Genomic DNA, 20099 nt, shown 5'->3' on the forward strand with positions numbered 1-20099 from the left:
TCAAAGGGCCATTTTGAATCTTGCAAATTAGCTAATATTTTTATTCAAAAATAAAAAAAATAAATAAATAAATAAGAAAGTGCAAAACATACAAGAATTCTGAGACAATATTTCATTATTTTACTGGGCGTTTCATTTCTGTGGATTATTTACGATAAGAAATATCGTGTTTAAGTCCTATAGAATACATGCAATCTTAAGCTTTAATCTTTTTTTCTTTTTTTTTTTGTGAACGTGCATTTTTAGTAAATACCAACAAATCTCAGTACCTTTTTAAATAATAATAACAATAATTAATAAAGGATTACAATAATTATTTCAATTATTACTTGACAATGTGAGCAAAATTTGCTACTTCATAAACGAATCATATTTGCATTAGCTTTAGAATTTTAAGTAAATGTTAAAAGTTACGTCGATGGTCCATCCAGATACCAATTAAACTTACTTCCATAAACAAAAGGCAAGAAGATTAAAAATATACAGGTATTAACAATTATTTTGATTTAAAAAAAAACATTCATCATGCTAATTCTGATTAGCACACGATGAATGTGAATAGTAATCCGAATTAACGGATATCCGGGAGATTTATTATGCAAGGGGGAAAATTGCTATATAGTAAAATTGTCCCGGGAAAAAAGTTTGCTATATAGTAAAGTATCCGGAAGGACTGTTTGCTATATAACAATAATTCCGAGGGGGGACTTTATCATAAACATTCCTGAAGAAGGTTTGCTATGCGGAAGGCTTTTATATGAACCGGAATTCAAGATATTAAAAAAAGTTTCCTATTAAATCGAACTGGTAACAATAATTGCTAAAAAAGTTTCATAGTGAGACAACAGTGCTGACTTTTAATACTTTTAAATGCACAAAATAAAAAAAAAATAATAGAAGAATCTAAATGTTTTTAACTGCATACAATTTTTCTTCAATGTCAAGCTGTTCATACTGTAGAAATAAGGTAACTTAATTTTTAGTTTTTTTTTGTTATCAATTTTATAGGTATCAATAACTGATTTCAACTACATGAAGATTATGTTCCTTATTATCAGATGTACAATATATATTTTGCCAACCTCCCCTTCTCTCTCTCTACTGTCATGTTGTCATGCCACCTGTTACAAGATGACTCTGCCGTGTATATTTGTACATATTTAAGGAATAACTGTCTAATTTTTTGGATTCATGATGTGATCAATCGAGTGGCTTGCGTGATAATTTGCATAAACGCCGAAGGCGTTTATGCATAAAATTATCACGCAAGCCAATCGATTGATCATCGTCATGAATCCAAAAAATCTGACAGTTATTCCTTATATTTACATGCTCCTGATTCTGCAAATTCCCGTGCTAATAGCCCCGCTTCTGTCTCTATTTGTCCCGCCCCGCACGTGATTTTTTTTAACCGCGCCTATCGATGAACCAGTAGATTTATGTAGAAATAAAATATTTTTACAACTTGTAATTTTATCTCGGACAAAGACATTGGAAATGTAAATATATGAGTATAAAGCACGACATATTACATTCACAGAGGACAACGGTGAGGACGTTTTGAATCTACACACTTTAAATGGAGAGTCCGATGGCGACACTGATTCAGGTATTGTGTTAAACCTCAAACATTACAGGTATTAAAAAACTTACCAATAAGGAGGGAAAAAAATACGTCAAAAAGACTTAAATCAATCTAGGAGAAGAGTTCATGGAAACATTTACGTACAATAGACAAATAACAAAAATATTTATAAAGATGTGAAGAGTTTACAAGACGTTTGTCAATTTATATACAGTAAATTATCAAATATATCGTGTGGGTAAAAAAATAAGAACAATTTTTTATGACTTTGTCTAGCATTGTACCTCAGAAACTTAAGCTTTGGTTAGTATAGTTTTACTCGAGTAAAAATAATATACCTGGGTACCAGGGCCCTGATTTACAAGAGAACTTATGGGACCAAAATTTAAAATTTGTGAATTACTTTCTTCCTTACATTTATTAAGCTAAAGTTTTTGGTCTTAGTCGTAAGTTCTTTTGTAAAACTTGGGCCCTGACAGATAAAAATTAAAGTACAGTGTGGAAAAAAAGTCTGTATAATTCATTAAAAGATAACTGGTGATCGATCAAGTTGATATCGCTGATTACATTCTTTTTTATGCCCCCGTATCGAAGATTCGGGGGTATATAGTTTTTGCCCTGTCCGTCCGTCTGCCTGTCTGTCTGTTTGTCTGCAAAAACATTAACATTGCCCATAACTTTTGATTGGTGGGAGCTACGGCTTTCATATTTCACAAGTGTATTCCTTGTGACAAGACCTTTCTTTGGGTACCACCATATTTGACCTTTTGACCTTGACCTTGGAGTTTGACCCAGTTTTGCAAAATTTTATCCAACTTTAACCTTGGCCATAACTTTTGAATAATTGGTGCTAGGGCTTTCATACTTCACACGTGTAATCCTTGTGACAAGTCCTTCCTTTGGATACCAACAGCTTTGACCCTCTGACCTTGACCTTGGAGTTTGACCTACTTTTGAAAAACTTCAACATTGGACATAACTTTTGAACGATTGGTGCTTCAGCTTTCATACTTCACATATGTAATTCTCGTGATAAGACCTTCCTTTGAATACTAACAACTTTGACCCTTTGACCTTGACCTTGGAGTTTGACCTACTTTTGAAAAATTTTAACCTTGGCCATAACTTTTGAACCGTTGGTGCTAGGCCTTTCATACTTCACTTATATAATCCTTGTGACAAGTCCTACCTTTGGATACCAACAACTTTGACCCTTTGACCTTGGAGTTTGACCTACATTTGAAAAACTTTAACCTTGGCCATAACTTTTGAACCGTTGGTGCTATGGCTTTCATACTTCACATATGTAATCCCTGTGACAAGACCTTTCTTTGGATACCAACAATTGTAATCCATTGACCTTGACCTTGATGTTTGACTTACTTTTGAAAAACTTTAACCTTTTCTATATCTATTCAATGGTTGCTTCTAGGGTTTTCATATTTCACAGGTATATTCCTCGAGACAAGACCTTACTTGGGGTATCAACATATTTGATTTGCATTAGAGAAAGTTTTACCATTGCTATAAGTTGTCATACGGGGGCATCACAAACAAATCTTGTTTTCAGATGAAACTGATGAAGAAGAACAAAATGAACTTTCACGAAACGAAGCCAAAATAATCATAACAATACTACCAGGTAAATAAAATACGGCTCTGTGTATATTATAATATGCATCCAGACATAAGTTTCTTTGACCTGCGATCCTTCTGTCATATTTTCATTTTACCTCTAGAGGACATCATAGTGCGTAGAAATTACATATTCCTCAAGGAGGAGCTGTCAGCCGGATATATATGCCCTTTTCTGTATCAGGAGGGGATCCTTTCTGATCATGATCTTGACATAGCTTGTAGTCCCAATCCCAGATGTGTACAGCTGGATATACTGCTGAAACTTCTGCTCCGCCACGGGAGATCTGCATGCAACAAATTTGTCAACATCTTATCAGCAAGCGGATATGGTTACATTCTTCATACTTTAAAAAATACAAAGGACTTTAAAACCAAAGAAGGTAATTATGTTTGGTATATAAAATGTGTCTTTCTTAAATTGTTCTTTAGTTTTTCTTAATAACATAATATCAAATACTGTGTATATCTTTACATAAACAGAACTTAATACGCATCTCCTTTTTTATAGATTGCTCACAGTGGCAAAGTGATATAACAATACACCATATAAACATGGAAGAAACATTCCTGTGCAAAACCATTGAAGCAATCTCCATCGCTGATTTCATGTTACAAGAGCTACTAGACGACAAATTCTCTCTTTATGACCATGACGAGATCCAAAATCAGAATTCGAAATCGAGGCGGTCTAGAGCTCTTCTTAAGAAGGTTATAAAAGATGACCCTGTCGTTTTGAACTGCTTCCTTTGCGCTGTCGACTGCTTACGTCATGTGTTACCCGGGGTGTCAGTCATCGAACATATGAAGAAAACAAACCTCAGCAAGACAAGAGGTAAACGTCTAATTACCATAAATTTAAGAGGGGTCGCTATAGTAGTAAAATATAAATTTAAAAAGTACATTTAATTACATGATAAGAAGGATGCTTTATTTGACAAACACGATTTTATTTTTCCCACAGGTGGTAGTGAAAAACATGTCAGTGTGTTATTCCAAGATGAGCATTTGCTGAAAGTGGTCGATGGTAAGACAAACAGGTTCCAAAATCTATGTGTGTTTAAGTGAAAAGTTTTTCTCTAACTTGAGTTCTATAACTTTGTAATCGACAATAGACACAGTGCTTGCAGAGTGTCTATTGACAATTAAAAGATTAAGGAACTCGAGCTGGGAGAAAAACCGGTGACTAACAAGCAGATATTATGGAACCATTTTCTCCCTTTACTTTACTAAAATTCTTCAAAACTTTGCCTATCTGAACATTACTACTGAAAGAAGCAAAAAGAAATATAACGTAGCACAACGGAACCGCATAATAGGTGTAGCTATAGCCTAATGGGAGAAAAATGTTTTTTAAACTTTGATTTACATGGTTATATATGAGTCGCATCTGCTCTCGAGATAACTGTCAAATTTTCTTCCTTTTGACATATTTGACATGGTTTCATTTACAGTGAACTGTGAAGATGACGATGGTGACCATGTACTCATTTTCAAATTCAGAAATCAACATCTGCGGAAAATACAGGAATTGGAAAAGGTGCTAGTGCGCAGAATCCAAAACAATGATTCAAAACTAGATGAACTGGCCATCAGATTCATGCATATGAGCATACAGGATGGCCATGCCGGGTCCATAGTTCTATATTTGAAGGCCCTGACAAGTACTGCAGCAGAGAACCTGGACAAAAACAGTTTGAAGACGTTTATCCAGAAGATTCTCCAGGATTCTCAAATCTTGGGACTCCTTCCATTGGGAACTCTACAGCTTCAAGTAGAAACAATAACAAGTGGATTCATGGAAGGTTCTATCCTGTATATTACTGTGAAATCATCATTGTTCGTGGGGACCAATGTTCGTGAATTTAAACCTTATCCACCATTATTTTGTAATCGTTTGATTCATTGAATCTAGAGTAAACGAGTTACCCACGAAATTACATCACCGCAAACCAGTAAAGTTTTGCTCAACCACGACATAATGACTCCTCACGAACTAAAATGATTCCACAGTATTATGCCTGCACTTTCTAAGAAATTTAGATGTTTTTTTTTATTTCGATACCAGTCACAAGGGTTTCCAAGAGGCAAATATTTGCTTGCCTTTGACTATGTCATGTAGAAGTGTATTCGAATTTCTGTCTCTCTCCTCGAGCTCCGAATGGACCTAAAAGGGTGTGGTTTCTTGTAAAAGGTCGTCTTTGAAACTCTCTGCATTCTGTTGTTTAAAAATCAACTGTTATATACCTATAAAATAGTTGTGCTAAGGATGCAGATATGTTATAAGTATACATGTAGGATGCAGAAGTGACCCTTATTTAATGTTTGATAATTTAGCATGGTAGGTTTAGCAGGTTTATTTCCATTTAGTAATGTTGATAAAACTTGCATTGATTATAAAACTGAATTAAGATTCAGATTCTTCCCCAGACCAGAATATTGGATCAAAAATCAGGTATTTCTTTTTACTACTATATCATCTACAGGTGACTATCGGATAATGGGACAACCATTTGATTCTGAGGAGGGGGCAGATTTTGGAAATAATCTGTTCTCGAAAATACACTTGTATGTTGAAAATAAATAAACCGACCTTAAGTTGCAAGAAATTAAATAATTTAACTCGAAAACATTTGCCATCCCCCACCCCTTCTCAAAATCAAGTGGTCGTCTGCTAAAAGTTTTATGAGCGGCCCTGTCTCTTAGTATTTATTAGTCAAGTACTGACGAATCTTACATAATCCAAATTGAACTTTAGTCCATAGGGTAGGTCCCAAGCCAGAAGATACCAGGTATTTTTAACCATAGTTTACCGCTTGTGTGTTTTGTTTGACATTAACAAAAGAATTTTCAAAAATCTTAAATGAGGTTTAAATTTAATTTCTTTAATGGATTGAAAGGAAAGCAATGGGAAGTCGACAGAAGTTCTCTGGTTGAGTTACTTGCAGACAACAGAACAATATTGGAGGACGAGTTAGAACCATTTCGTTTTCTTACACGCTTCCAACAAGATGGCATATTTTCAGAGAAAGAGGTAAACTGGATTAAGAGGCTGGGTAGTAGGCGAAATAGAGCAAGAGGATTCCTCAGTTTATTGCAAGGCAAGAGAAAGTCTGCTTTGGAAGTCTTTGTGGACGAATTAAAAATATCAAAAGAAACTTTTATATTGGAGCAGCTATTTCCTTCGACACCCACAGCTTTTCAGTGCAAAGGTAGAGTGATTAGAAATTGTTGTATGTAGCCTGAATTTGGTTTTCATTATTATATTAACTTTATTTCCTAAAAGTGAAGTTACTGCAACAAATTCTAAAGAACTTTTATTTTAAATTCACAAAGAAAAGTCATACAACAGCAAGACCTTGCGTCCAAATGAACTTGCAATCGGGATTTAAAGTCATTAGCCCCATTTCCTAGCTAAACTTTTAAAAGAAGCTGTGTACAACTATATAATTGTATTACAGAATGCCAACGTAGTACAATCTTAAAGAATTACAACGAGATTCGCGATGAAATAGATGTGAGAATTTTAGACTACACTGATCCGCCCTGTCACTCACACCACACGAATTATAAAGACAGCAGGGGACGGTACAGAACGCCCCAGGCCCTCCTTAAGCATGTGCTGGAGTGTGACACAGCTCTGGACAGATTCAGTAAGGTCTCTAAATCCATAACATCATTGACCAGGTTTACAGAATGCAACTGCAACTGTCCAGGTATTATACTGAGGCTTTGGGCATCTTAGATTGTGTCTTATCCACTGCATTGGGAGATTACATCCGACTTTTCTTAGCAGGTTACAAGAACTTTACAACTTTAACCCAGAGGAAGCAAAATGTTTACAATTTTCGGATTTCAACTGTATTACGGAAGAAAGGTTAGTTAAGCACTCTACTTTCTACAAGATCATTTCCGATTTTCTTCTTTGTCGAAATGTGTATTCTGGCTTTCATTAAATGACTTTTTATGTACTGCATAACCAATTTCTTAACTGGGTATATGTGAGCCAGCACACCCGCCCTCTTCCACTCCAATAATGATGTTGACCTGTGCAACTTACTTTGTGTCAAGTTACAACTACCTTATCAGGTACAATATTTCAAAGTTTCTATGTTGAACGATATGAAAGTCCATACTTTTTCTGCACAATTCCTTTCACTTGTCCAAATGGCGTTTCTCGGTCAAGGTCAGGACACATATACATATCGTTCATACAAAAATTACCATAGTTTTAGCTGGCATTTCCTCAAAATTTATTTTGGAAGGTGTACTACATCATTTAGCAAAACAAAAGTTGCACAAAGGTCCTCCATTTATTGGAACTGCAGTAGGGAATTACATATATTTTTTTGTGATCATGTTCTTGCACTTAAGTCAACGTCTTGATGCAACTTTGGAGCGTAAGCAATCCCTATCTAAAGTATGAGCTTCGTATCCTCGACACAAAGTTAAACACTAAAATAAAATATATCACTTTTTGGCCATTAATCTTCACCTTTTAAACTTGGGTGTTGGAGTTGATTAAGCAATTAAAACTGAACGAAACTTGAGCAGCTCTTGTCCACCAACATTGGAAAATTTATTTAGCTCTCTGTCTCATATCTTAATACAGAGAAACCAACTGACAAAAAAACATTACATAACTCTCCAGAAAAAGATTTACCAGTCCCTGCATTAAAAAGGGAAAAGTCCTCTCTAACAAACAGTATGTATTTTAATTCAAGAATATTTTAATTAAGTGTACTTTAATTCATGAACATTTAAAAAAAAAAAAACCCTCACTTTTTATCTATTAGCATATAAATTGTTCATTATAAATGCTATCAATTATCTCCCTTTTTTCTCCTGCAGAAACAGTCAAAACAAAAACCCCCTTTACATCTCTACAACCAAAGATTGTCACCTTTAATGTAGAAGAATTGCCTGTCCATTCCTACACAACAGAAAATAGAGGACTTCATGATACCAAGATTCAAGAGAAGAAAACAAGCAAACGTGCAACAAAAAAGATGGTGAAAAAATAACCAGCTGTTTAATGCATTGACTGGAATATACAATAAGATTGCTGTGATCTCTAAATTGGATACTTCTTTTTTCTGAAATTATACAAGAAGAATTGGCTGCCGCTTTATTTGATTTTATTTTAAATATAGGTAACCTCTTTGTAAGATCAATTTGTGAAAAGTTGCCTAAGATAAATGAAATCCTTAAAAAAATTGGTACTTATTTGTTAACAGAATTTATAAAACTACATATATATACATGATTGTAAACATGTTTTTTTTAATTCATGTATAAAGATTGAATATTGCATAAGCTATATATCCATTCCTGGAAATGTCCCTTTCCCCCAAGAAATATAATATAAACAACTGTCATAAGCCCAGAATCACTGACTACTGTTCATCATTAGAATTCTCCTTTTTCTTTCTGTCTCCATAGTTTTAGCTTTCTCCCATACACTTTGTGTTGGGGCAGTTTCCATAGCACTTAGTGACAACAACCTATCGGTGAATGAAAATGAATATTGTTAATTGATAAAAACATTGTTGATATACATGTATCTAAATAAGGCCAGAGCATGACACTTCAAATACTAAAGGGCCATGGGAGACATCACTCACCTGAGCACTGTGGCTAGGAAAAAAGCAAAAATCAGTTCAGTATTGAAAAGCTTAAATGCATAAGTGGTCCCAACCTACCCCTAAATGGGGGATTGGGGAGGATAATTTGAACAAAATTGAATCCACACTAACTAAAGATGCTTACATATTTCTTTGACTAACTGTTGCTTTTTTCCCTACAAGTTTGAACTTTCATTGTGGTCCCACTCTACCCCTGAGGGTCATGATTCATACAAACTTGAATCTACACTACCTGAAGACGTTTCCATATGACCAATCATGGCTTTGCTGTTCTTGAGAAGAAGATTTTTCCTTTATATTCCATGTAAAACTCTGATCATCGACTGTGACCCCATCCTATCCCTGGGAATCATGATTTGAACAAATATGAATCTACACTACCTGAGGAATCTTCCATATAAATATGACCAATCATGGCTTTGCTGTTCTTAAGAAGAGGATTTTTTAAGATTTTTCCTATGTACTCCTATGTCAAACTTTGATCATCCATTGTGGCCCCACTCTTGCCTCAGGGTCATGATTTGAACAAACGAATTTACACTACTTGAGGATACTTCCATATAAATATGACCAATCATGGCTTTGCTGTTCTTGAGAAGAAGATTTTTAAAGATTTTTCCTATGTACTCCAATGTTAAATTTTGATCGTTCATTGATCCTATACCCTATCCCGGGTGATCACGATTTGAACAAACTTGAATCTACACTATCTGAGGATGCTTCCATATAAATATGACCAATCATGGCTTTGCTGTTCTTAAGAAGAAAATTTTTAAAGATTTTTCCAACATTTTCCTTTGTAAAAGATTTTTCCTTTATACTCCTACGTAAAATTTTGATCGTTCATTGTGGCTCTACCCTACCCCAGGTGTCATGATTTGAACAAACTTGATTATCCTTCGTCCTCTTACGTACATTCATAGCTAAATATGCAGTATCCAGCGCATGCGCAGATAATGACCACTAATTCATAGAAACAATAAAAGTTTTCCCGCCACTACCCATCATAGTTAATTCAGTGCTCGCTCAGAGAAGACCACCCGCGTTGTGTATCCAGTTTCTTTTTGTTTTTTACGTATTTGTGGACATTTTCATCTGTTATTTTTATTTTATTACTTTATTATGGATGAAAATCAGGAATATATTATAATTCAACATCGTTCGGACTCACCAAGTTCACGTTCTGAGAAGAAATCGACGGCGACGGACCAAGAGATGCTGGCGCCATTAGTTAACATGGCAGGGCACGCTGCCTCAGAGCAGTTGACTAAAGTGCCCACAGAGGCTTCAATGCCAAACAATTGTGGTTCAAATCCCACCTTTTCTGTGGCATTGCCACAACTGAGCAACGCTAGCTCAAATATTGGAGTTCATTTCTCGCAACAAATTCAGGCAGAGGATGGGTGTAATTCGATTTTTCCTTTATACTCCTACGTAAAATTTTGATCGTTCATTGTGGCTCTACCCTACCCCAGGTGTCATGATTTGAACAAACTTGAATCTACACTATCTGAGGATGATTCTTGAGAAGAAGATTTTTAAAAGATGCCAATAATTTTTCCCTAATTTGTAATTATCTCCCCTTGAAGAGGGTGTGGAACAAACTTGAATCCCCTTCACCCTAGGATACTCTGTGCTAAGTTTGGTTCAATCTGGTAAAGTGGTACTGGAGAAGATGAAATTGTGAAAAGTTAACAACGACTATGACAATGACAGACAACGGATAAATTTCGATCAAAAAAGCTCACTTGAGCCTTTGGCTCAGGTGAGCTAAAAGTGTTAAAAATTCTGTATTATCAATACCTGACTAAATTCAACAATGTGTGAAAGTCATCCACTGACATTGATTTTGGATCTGTCTTCCTTATTTCTACAAAGTCATCTTGGATTGACTGAAATGTTAAAAGAAAATTAGCATTAACTTGCATACCTCTAAGAAACTGTTGAATGCTAGTAGATATTCCAGTTCTTTCATTCTTATCATATTATTTACCTTTTGCATGGTGTCATCAATTGTGTATTCCAGAAGTTTACAAATGGTCAGATAACTCCTCAAACGACCCAGAAATTCCGCAGTGAGAAGGACATCAAGCTGTGAGAAATGTCGCTGTAGATTTTCTATTTTACAGGCTGGGTTCATAGGTACCAAACAATCACTCTGCAATGATAATGATGTATTTAACCATAACTATTCATAATTTTAAACATGGATTTTGAATTATTAAAATAACACTTTATTTCTAATTATTTTATCACATTTGTTTTTTGGTTGACATCAACAATACAAAGAGCAGTTCCAAAGTTCAAAGTCTAATAAAGTAAAAGTCAAGGTCATACGCAATGTACATGTGAGAGAGGTCTGCTAGCAGATGTTGCCTTATTTTACATACTTACTGGTATCAAGATATATACTTACTGGTAAGATAGACTTTGCTTCAGATAAAATCAGAACGGAAACATTGGATAAGAAATCTTGTCTATGGAAGCGAAAATCATATTCCACCTTCTGCCAACTAATCAGGTTTCCAAGAGCTGTAATGTTCCTCACTCCTGAAAAGATGAGAAAATTAAATCAACAATTGAATATCAAGTAACACTTCAACAAAGCTATGTTTGGATCTGAATTTTGTAATCTTGCAGAAACACTGAAAATTTGCTTCAATAATGACCAAAGTACTTTGAAACAAACTATTCCACAAATCATGAAATTACAACACAGATATAAGTGGAAAATCACATCACTTTTATTTGTCACGAATTTGATATAAAATGTATTATTCACCAAGACTGAATAGTCTAACATTGCCAGAAAAAGGCCCCTTTATGAGCTTTGGTTAAGTTCGTAAGAGTTAAGATTTCTTAAGCTTTGAAGTATAACACTGTGACTGACCTACTGCTTCCAGCTGTCCTGGTTGTAGCTGTGTCTCGTCGATGATAAGAGAGGTATCTGCAGCCAGCTGTAACACACCACTCTTCAGCCTGTTAGCCGTGTAGTCCTTCTCTGGACACAGTCTCAAGCTGTTCATGTTTTCAATGGACAAGGGAAGAAAGTGACACTGTAAATCATGAGATATTTATTTTAAAATATATTTCCCAAATGCAAATGACATGATCAACCCCCCCCCCCCCCCCCCCACCCCCTTTCCCCCATTTTTATGCCCATCACTCCTTTGTATCATAATTTAGGTCAGGTTCAATTTTTCTGACCAAAATTTCATACAGTATTATATACTAAATGCCATGAATTCTCTTAGATAATGTTATCCAGATCATCAAATTATTACCTTAGTAGTAAGTGCTTCCATGAAAGTGTGTATTAGTTGTCCATATTCTTTACTTGGGGGACAGTGGGTGATATTCAAACTAAACTTCCCTAATGGCATCACATCAGCTCTTCCATACCTGAATACACATACATTCAAAATGAAAATAATTTTTTTTACACTTAATATATATTTTTTCTGAAAATAACACTTGTTATATTATAATTGGAATAAATATGCAATAAATCAATTACTGCCTTACACAGAGGAGATCAAATGACACAGGAAGTATTCCGCTGCCAGCGAGTCTCCCAGCATGACCTGTTCAAGAGCTGACAAGATCTGACGTCGTAATGTGAAGATCTCTGTCCTAAGGGAACTTACATCTGTAAAAGATATAGAAACAAAACATAATATCAATACCACACACAAAAAAAATAAATATATTTATATTACTTAAATAAAACCTTATACGTCTTTACCATTTCAATTTTTCAGCCATATTTAAAGAAAGAGAAATGGTTCTTTTCAATACTTTTGAAACTGTACCTTAATAACTTTTGAAACTGTACCTTAATATCTTTAAAAACTATCTATGCCACAGAGGAACAGACAAAAACCTTTAATATGACATTTAAAAAATTTCATTATTCTTTTACAGAGCTCAAAGGCATTGCACACACTTTAAACCAACTATTATTCACGTCATCTTTTATCCTCGAATCGTCAGTTTGAAACCAATCCGCAACAATTGATTTTCGCGACTGAGGAAACATTTTCTACATATACAAAACAATTAGTTTGGGGCGATTAATATTTGCGAGTTAAAGTATGTCGCAAAACTCGCGAATATTACTCACACACGAATAAAAGTTGGTTTACAGTAAATGATCCCGTTACCTGAGTCTAATTTGATTTTCTCTGTCGATACATGGGGGTTATTATGCTTCAGTTTGTGGTGAACCAAAGCGTGAAGTCTTGGCACCAGAGAAGGGGGCGGGGCATGTGCGTTTTTCTCCTCCATGGGTTCCTCGTAACCATCGATACTACTCTGTAAGCCATCGGATCTGTCAACATGAAATTAAAAAAAATTCTTCACTCCACCTCAAATTAAGCTGAATTTTTTAAATTCATTTGATAAAATAATGCCAAAACCATTCATCTAATTTATGTACCTATTTTCTTCATGGAAATGCGCCAATGATGGATCAACTGACAGAACCCCTATAAATTCGACCATATCATTAACTGCAAACCCGTCCATATCTTCATAAATCTGTAGATTGAATAGCATAATTTGATAACCATGTTACTTGCAAAAGTTTACACTGACTAATAAAATAAATGTTGAAATTTTGTCAGATCTTGCTACAATTTTAATATTTGGTTACAAGAATTAATACTACAGAATAAACAAATATGAGGATACCTTCACTAAACATGGCAGTCCCTTTTCTCCATTTAAAGGGAAATTTAGATCCGTGTTATTTCTAGGTACTGATCCTATAACCAGAGAAAACCAAATTTTATTAGAGCTGGACATTTAGCGATTTATGCCATTTGTGAAATTACATTGTGCACTTATACACAGGTCAGAAAAATTTGGTGGGAGTCTAAACAGCCATTTAAACAATATGTTTTAGAATTACAAACTCGCAGACAAATGAATTGAATAATGGTGACAGATTAGATGCTACATGTGCAATAGTTACAGAATACTGAGTAGCATTTAAATTGAGTTATTAACCTTCCACAACATCTGCCCTTGGTCTTTTGTTGGCAGTGTCCTCAGATTTACTGTCTGTCCCCTCAGTGTCCTCCTCCATGTGAGTGTCTGACTGATGTTCCTGGTCCTCCTCCTCCAGGCCTCGTTTTGACCTACTGGAGGCCACAGAGGATGTTGGAAAACTTTTCTTTCCTGCTTTGTCTGAATATCCGTTTCGAAGTTAAGGAATCTTGTACAATTTTTCAAAATGCCCACCAGGCTTGCTGTGATTAACTTTTTACAAGCCTGACAGTAATTTTTTTTTTACATGCCTATAGTCCAGTACTGGTATTTTGGACACAGAATTTAGCTATGAACTGAAACTAATATTAAGACCGAAGGATATTGACTTGACCCATTCAGTTTCTCCTGGAATTGGGACACAGTACAGGGTCTGCCTCTCCATTGTTACATTTTTATCTGAATCCATGTTAATTTCTTGATGTTTCTAAAAACATAAAATTGCATAACTTTTCTTTTTTAATTAACATTCAATCTTTGCTCAACCTGGAAAAAGGATGATCTCATCCATAGCAGAATTTTTTTTTGTTTTTGTTGAATGACATTCACAGTTTTCTTATTCTAACAGTCTTTTTTTTTTTTTAAATTAAACTAGATTGTGCTATTCTAAAGTATGATAATTTACATGGTCTATTATGATTTCAATCATATTGAAACTTAATTAGTCTGCAGGCCTACTTTTGCAAATGTCTGAAAAGGAATTATTTGCATATAGAATATGAAGTGTGTGTATTACATACGGCACATTCTGCTATATCCTTGTACTTCCCCGACTTCATCGAGGTAGTGTTTGTATTGACGTCCGACACTTCATACTCCCCCATGTAGAACTCAGGGTCAAACATGTCCTGGACCATACACCTGTAGCGCACCAAGGAATTCGGCAGGAGACAGTGAAGAGGTGTATCATTTAAACTGGGTATCTAAAAATGTGAAAATAGGTATTGGCATTTTTAAAATCTGTTATAATTGTTGGAGAAAATGTTTTAAAGTCTGTACCTTACTAAACCTAGCTGAAACATAGGAAATATAAGATCCCTTGATCTTAAATACTTCTCATCTTCAAGGTCTAAACAAAATCATTTTTAAATTGATCTTACCCAAAGACGAGCTGTTTCAGAGTTTGTCTTGCTATGAAAGTATTCTTGGACCTTTTCAGAACTTGCTGATCCATGTTTATCTACAATATACACAATCATTCATTAATAGAGTCATTAGAGTGTTTATGAGCAAGTTGTCTTGACAAAAATTATCAGTGTCACATTTGCTCACTTTTGAGATGCATGCTCCAATTTGTACCATTCACTTCATATAAAATAAATTATTTTTTATTTTTGCTTTATATGACAGACACAGTAATATAATTTCATTTTTTTAACTCTTTCCCCCTCAGAGCTTTGAAGATAAGGCGTTACTGTATACTCCCGTAGCAAGCCACTGCTGCAGCCTTATCTCCACAGCAGTCTAGCATCAGTGATAACCCCATTTACTCAGGCATTTTCAGAAATAAAGAAAAAAATCACAGTGCTTTATATTTATTCTTATTACTCTCAAATTATTGGGTAAAAGTATATAAAACCAAGTATTTTTATTTTCAGCACAATCTCATCTTTACAATGATGATAATTTAAAGCCAATCCTTTATTTTTAAACTAAGAAAAAGTTTGGTAAATGTCATGAGTCAGTGTATATACACACATCATTCATGACGAAATATTTAGAATTTAATCATTTTACAGTCAATAAAAAGGTTTCAATGTCTATTTTGGTATGTGAAAAGATCCACATTTTGCATAGATGCACACTGCGAAGTTTACACAAACGGATAATCTTTTTAATTTCTTTTTTTGGCCAAGTAAGCCTTCTTTTCTGCTTCAGTGATTTTGTACCAGACACGGTCTTCCTTTCTCTTCTGTGCATTTATTCGCCGTGCACTTTTATTTTTGTGATGCACATAGTCTATAATAATGTTTGGATAAAACATATCACCCAAGAAATCTTTTGTTGTAGTTGTTTTTACACAAAAATCGGCTCCAGAATACTGGCCATGTGACTTTCAACTCGCACGCCATGAAATGTCGAAGGTTTTCTGGCCAATTATAATGTTCCAAATTAATTTTTTCTGCACAAATGAATTCTTTAGGAATATATGTATTCAATTCAGCATCCTAAAACCCATAAAGTTTATCTAAATTGTCGCGTGAATAGAAATAATCTCACCGTACATTGTTCGTAATCCGCCATTTTGAATTAACAACTTTTGTTTTTCCTACCATACAAGGTAAAAACCATCTTTATTTATAGGTACACGTGAATTGATGACAGTGCACATACTTTATTTTTGTAGGCCAATAATAACGCTTCAATTTGATACCTGCCCCAAAGTTGCCGACGTCATAGTCTCGTTTTCACATAGTCTTAAAATAACAAGACGTCGAAAGGCGCTTGTGTGGAAATTCTGTATAGGCGTCGAGAGACGCTAGTGCGGTAATCATGGATGGGCGTCGAGAGACGCTTGTGCGGAAAACCTGGCTAGGCGTCGAGAGGCGCTTGTGAGGGGGAAAGAGTTAAACCTTAAACTTACAAATATTTCAAACAAAGCACAGCGCTTTCAAAAAAAAAAAGGCAGAGTAAAGGACAGTTTGAAAAAAAAGAAGAGATTATTTCATCAGGAAATGTAACCAAATTTCATTGATTTTGATACGTCAAATATTCTATATATTTTAAGAAAATTTATAAATGGAGAGCAATCTCCACATTCAGACCAAATATCCAAACATCACACTTTGTCAATAATGCCTGAAACAACACACTTCCAGACCTACATACTTCCAACGCTTGGTCCTTGAATAGTAACTATGCACCTTTAACAGGTCCTGTGCAATCACCACATTTAGCTATGTAGGTCGATTTTTCTACATAGCTTCATTTAGCCACTTAAATTAGCTTTATTTAGTTATTTTAAAGCAAGTTTTCACAAGTTTGCTTCTTATTTAAAATAAACAAAAAATTGCAACTATATGACTACTATTTGTACTCTAAAGTTTTAAAAAAGTAACCAAGAGCAATTATAAACATTGCTGCTTTTTGAACATTTTTAAGTGAAAGATGCATTTCCACTGTTTGAATTACTGTACACCACCTTGTGTGTGGCTATTGTATGGATAATATTTGTTATCCAGGTTCAATCAAGGGTGTACAGTGATTTACTCCAGGTTTTATTCCATACACCCTGAGGCTGAAGGGTGTATGGAATAAAACCCAGGGTAATCCCTGTACACCCTTGATAAAACCTGGATAACTAATATTATTTCCTATGAGTTTAACATTAGATTTGATTGGTTTGTAGAAAGACTATTTCTACCTATGTAGCTATTAATAGCTACCTAGGTATTTAAACCTACTGCAAGTATCTACTTCTACCTACTTTCACCTGTCTTTCAAAATAAAATCAAATGATGATTATGGCGCATCTTTAAAACAGGTCAAACTTTTATTTATCATCTTGTGCATTTGCACGGCAAAATTCAGGGTGTTAATTTGAAAACTTTATGACGGTGGAGAATGGAGAGGAAATTCATTAAAAAATCATTCCAAAAACATTCGCGATTATATTTCAGAAAGCATGACGATAAGATTTAAAATTGATACAGATTTGTGAGATATTTTAGACTTAGTTTTGATCCTTAGCTACCAGAAAATGAAACTGGGTGTAGTTTTTCATGCAAAATTAATAAGTCAGAAAGTAATTATTTTGGGGCCAAAAACTATGTCATATTCATAAGGGTGCAACGATAAACCGTTTGACGGTATATCGAGGTATATTTTTCCACGGTTCAATTCACGATACGCTAGACTGATATCGCGGTTCAGTTCAATCGGTCCAGAATCATCCGTTTTGTCCGTGTTATTTCCTTTTTTACTATTTCAAAATGGCTTCCGCGCAAAACGTGACGTCGCCGATAACGCATTTACGGCAGTTAAACTCATCTCCAGCATCTTACAGACGTCAGATTTAACACGGAGAAGGACTTAATGTGATTATAAGTTATAGGTGTTAAGACAAATGATAAACCCTTTAGATCTAAACGTATTCTTTGGTAATACACGATATTTCATCACGGTGTGTATTTCGATGAAAATTAGCTGCCTTGTCGACTAAAACATATTAACACGAGAAATATGACAACTGGTTTTCTACGTAAATAAAAGGAATAAAAGAATGAATGTCTTCCTTTTTCATTCCAATTTAAAAGGAAGATTATTAGGAAAGGTCCCCAAGTTCCCTGTAAATGTTCATTATTGGTTTAGAATGTTGTCACAACTCAAAGATCTACCTAACAATCCAATTCAAGTTAACAAAATGTTATTTTAATTATTATTAAAAAATATGAACATTTTGTATAACCCTGTCAAGTTTAAAAAAAATATGATGACAAACTTGAAAGACTTTTTAACCTTGTCATGTATCGCGATACGTATCGTATCGTGAACTGAATACCGTGATACGTATCGTATCGTGAGGTTAGTGTATCGTTGCACCCCTACATATTCATTTTTAGTGTGATTGTATTACGTAATTTGGTACTAACCATATTGCGATGTTTTTGTGTTAGGCAACAAAATGCAAGTATAGCAAAAAGTAGGTAAAATAGCTACCTGGAGTAGGTTGAAATACCTAGGTAGCTATAAGTAACTACGTATGTAGAAAGAGTCTTTTGACTAGACCTGTGTACTGCCTGTGCCATGCAACTTTGTCACTGGCACTGGCCATGCAATTTAAACACACATCTGTATATACTGCTTAATTCTCAGAAAATAATCATAAAGGGGAACCCTACCATAAATACTCTGAACAATTCCTAAAGGATTAGTGGTCCAATCTTCGACACCAGGCATGATTATCTTTTCTTTCCGTTGTTTACAAACTAACAAAGAGATGAATTATGGCGGGAAATGGCCAAATCACGTGGGTTCTAGATAAGTCGTTCTTTTGATTTTCTTACCAGATGCATTGTACATCAAAAAATCTCTAATAGATTTGGTAAAAATTGAATAGGAAGAACATTTCCCAAAAGCGTCATTCGAAACCGCCGTTTTGTTTTTTTTTTTTAAAGGACACACCATTCTTTTTCCAGGTGCTTTTCTTATATTAAAAGATAAACAAGACAGATAATGTCCACGAAAGTAAATTTAATACAAGTATTAGCTTTCCTAAAAAGCTTGTCTGACTTGAGCAAATTTATTTTTACGTGAAGAATCAAGAAATGTTAAATACAGTGTAATCAACATGAGTCTTAGTCATGAAATGAATTCTTTTGCTAAGAAACAAGAAAATTTCAATTCAGTGGCATCAACATAAAATAAAACTTGTCATGAATTTATTCTATGTACATTATATTACTTGTAATATTACTTGTAGGAACCGCCCCCCCCCCCAATAATTTTGTCGATTTATATACATAGCTATTTTATGATTGTGTCACCTAAATCATGTAAATGTTAACTTCTGATAACTTTTGTATGCTCTATAAGGAATTTTTCCTTGATAGTGTCCACCCTAAACTGCAAATTTCTGAAATTTTCTTTTCGAAAGAAAAAGTTGCAACATATAAAAATCTAAAACATCAATTGGTGAACAATTTTGATAGTTAAGAAATGTCTTATTTAAAAAAATGAACGTAGCTAACATCTTTGCATTTAAGGACAAATGATACAAACAAAAAATGGATGTCTGGATGTCTGGATAGGTGTATATTTTTGGACCTATTTTGATTGAAAATGCAAATAATAAATTTCTAAATTATTAAGAAATTGTATACTTTCTATGGTGTTCAAAATTCTACCTGTCTTCAACCATCCTTATTAATCCTTATTAATCTATACAATTTTTGTCACTTTAAATCTTATTAATGTGAAATTTCGAATGAAAAATTAAAAACTATGCGGTTAAATTTATTCATTTTACTTATATAAACATGGCATTAGTTGTTATTTTCAAGATATTCAATAAAAGTTTGTTTGTATCATCTGTCCTTAAGCAAAATAATATTCAACATCTATCCTTCACTTTGATAATTTTTGAACTATGTTATAGTTACATTATAGATATTAACTGGTTATTGGTAAATACACTCACAATTTTAATTCACGCGGGGCGGAAATCAAACATCTGCAAGATATGA

The 20099-nt window shown here is 34.4% G+C and overlaps 2 protein-coding genes across 2 annotated transcripts; one reads left to right on the forward strand and one right to left on the reverse strand.

Annotated features, from left to right (window-relative positions):
* The first annotated feature begins 3260 nt into the window (after positions 1–3260).
* LOC133202527 (uncharacterized) lies at positions 3261–8244 on the forward strand. The gene is made up of 8 exons (XM_061338365.1): positions 3261–3603; positions 3732–4055; positions 4185–4247; positions 4675–5025; positions 6121–6432; positions 6682–6936; positions 7017–7097; positions 8072–8244. Exons 1-8 carry the CDS (start codon positions 3261–3263, stop codon positions 8242–8244), a joined length of 1902 nt encoding a protein of 633 aa, XP_061194349.1.
* Positions 7767–18836, reverse strand: LOC133202598 (mini-chromosome maintenance complex-binding protein-like). Its single transcript, XM_061338441.1, has 15 exons — positions 18756–18836; positions 15015–15094; positions 14655–14837; positions 14240–14341; positions 13876–14065; positions 13558–13631; positions 13304–13404; positions 13029–13195; positions 12391–12514; positions 12150–12267; positions 11756–11921; positions 11282–11415; positions 10859–11023; positions 10669–10757; positions 7767–8724 (listed from the first exon to the last, which is right to left on the reverse strand). Exons 1-15 carry the CDS (start codon positions 18811–18813, stop codon positions 8610–8612), a joined length of 1866 nt encoding a protein of 621 aa, XP_061194425.1. The 5' UTR covers positions 18814–18836; the 3' UTR covers positions 7767–8609.
* Positions 18837–20099: the final 1263 nt, after the last annotated feature.

Source organism: Saccostrea echinata, unplaced genomic scaffold (assembly GCF_033153115.1).
Source record: "Saccostrea echinata isolate AGI-Se365-2 ecotype Australia unplaced genomic scaffold, CSIRO_AGI_Sech_v1 ptg000047l, whole genome shotgun sequence".
In the NCBI taxonomy this organism is placed as follows: Eukaryota; Metazoa; Mollusca; class Bivalvia; order Ostreida; family Ostreidae; genus Saccostrea; species Saccostrea echinata.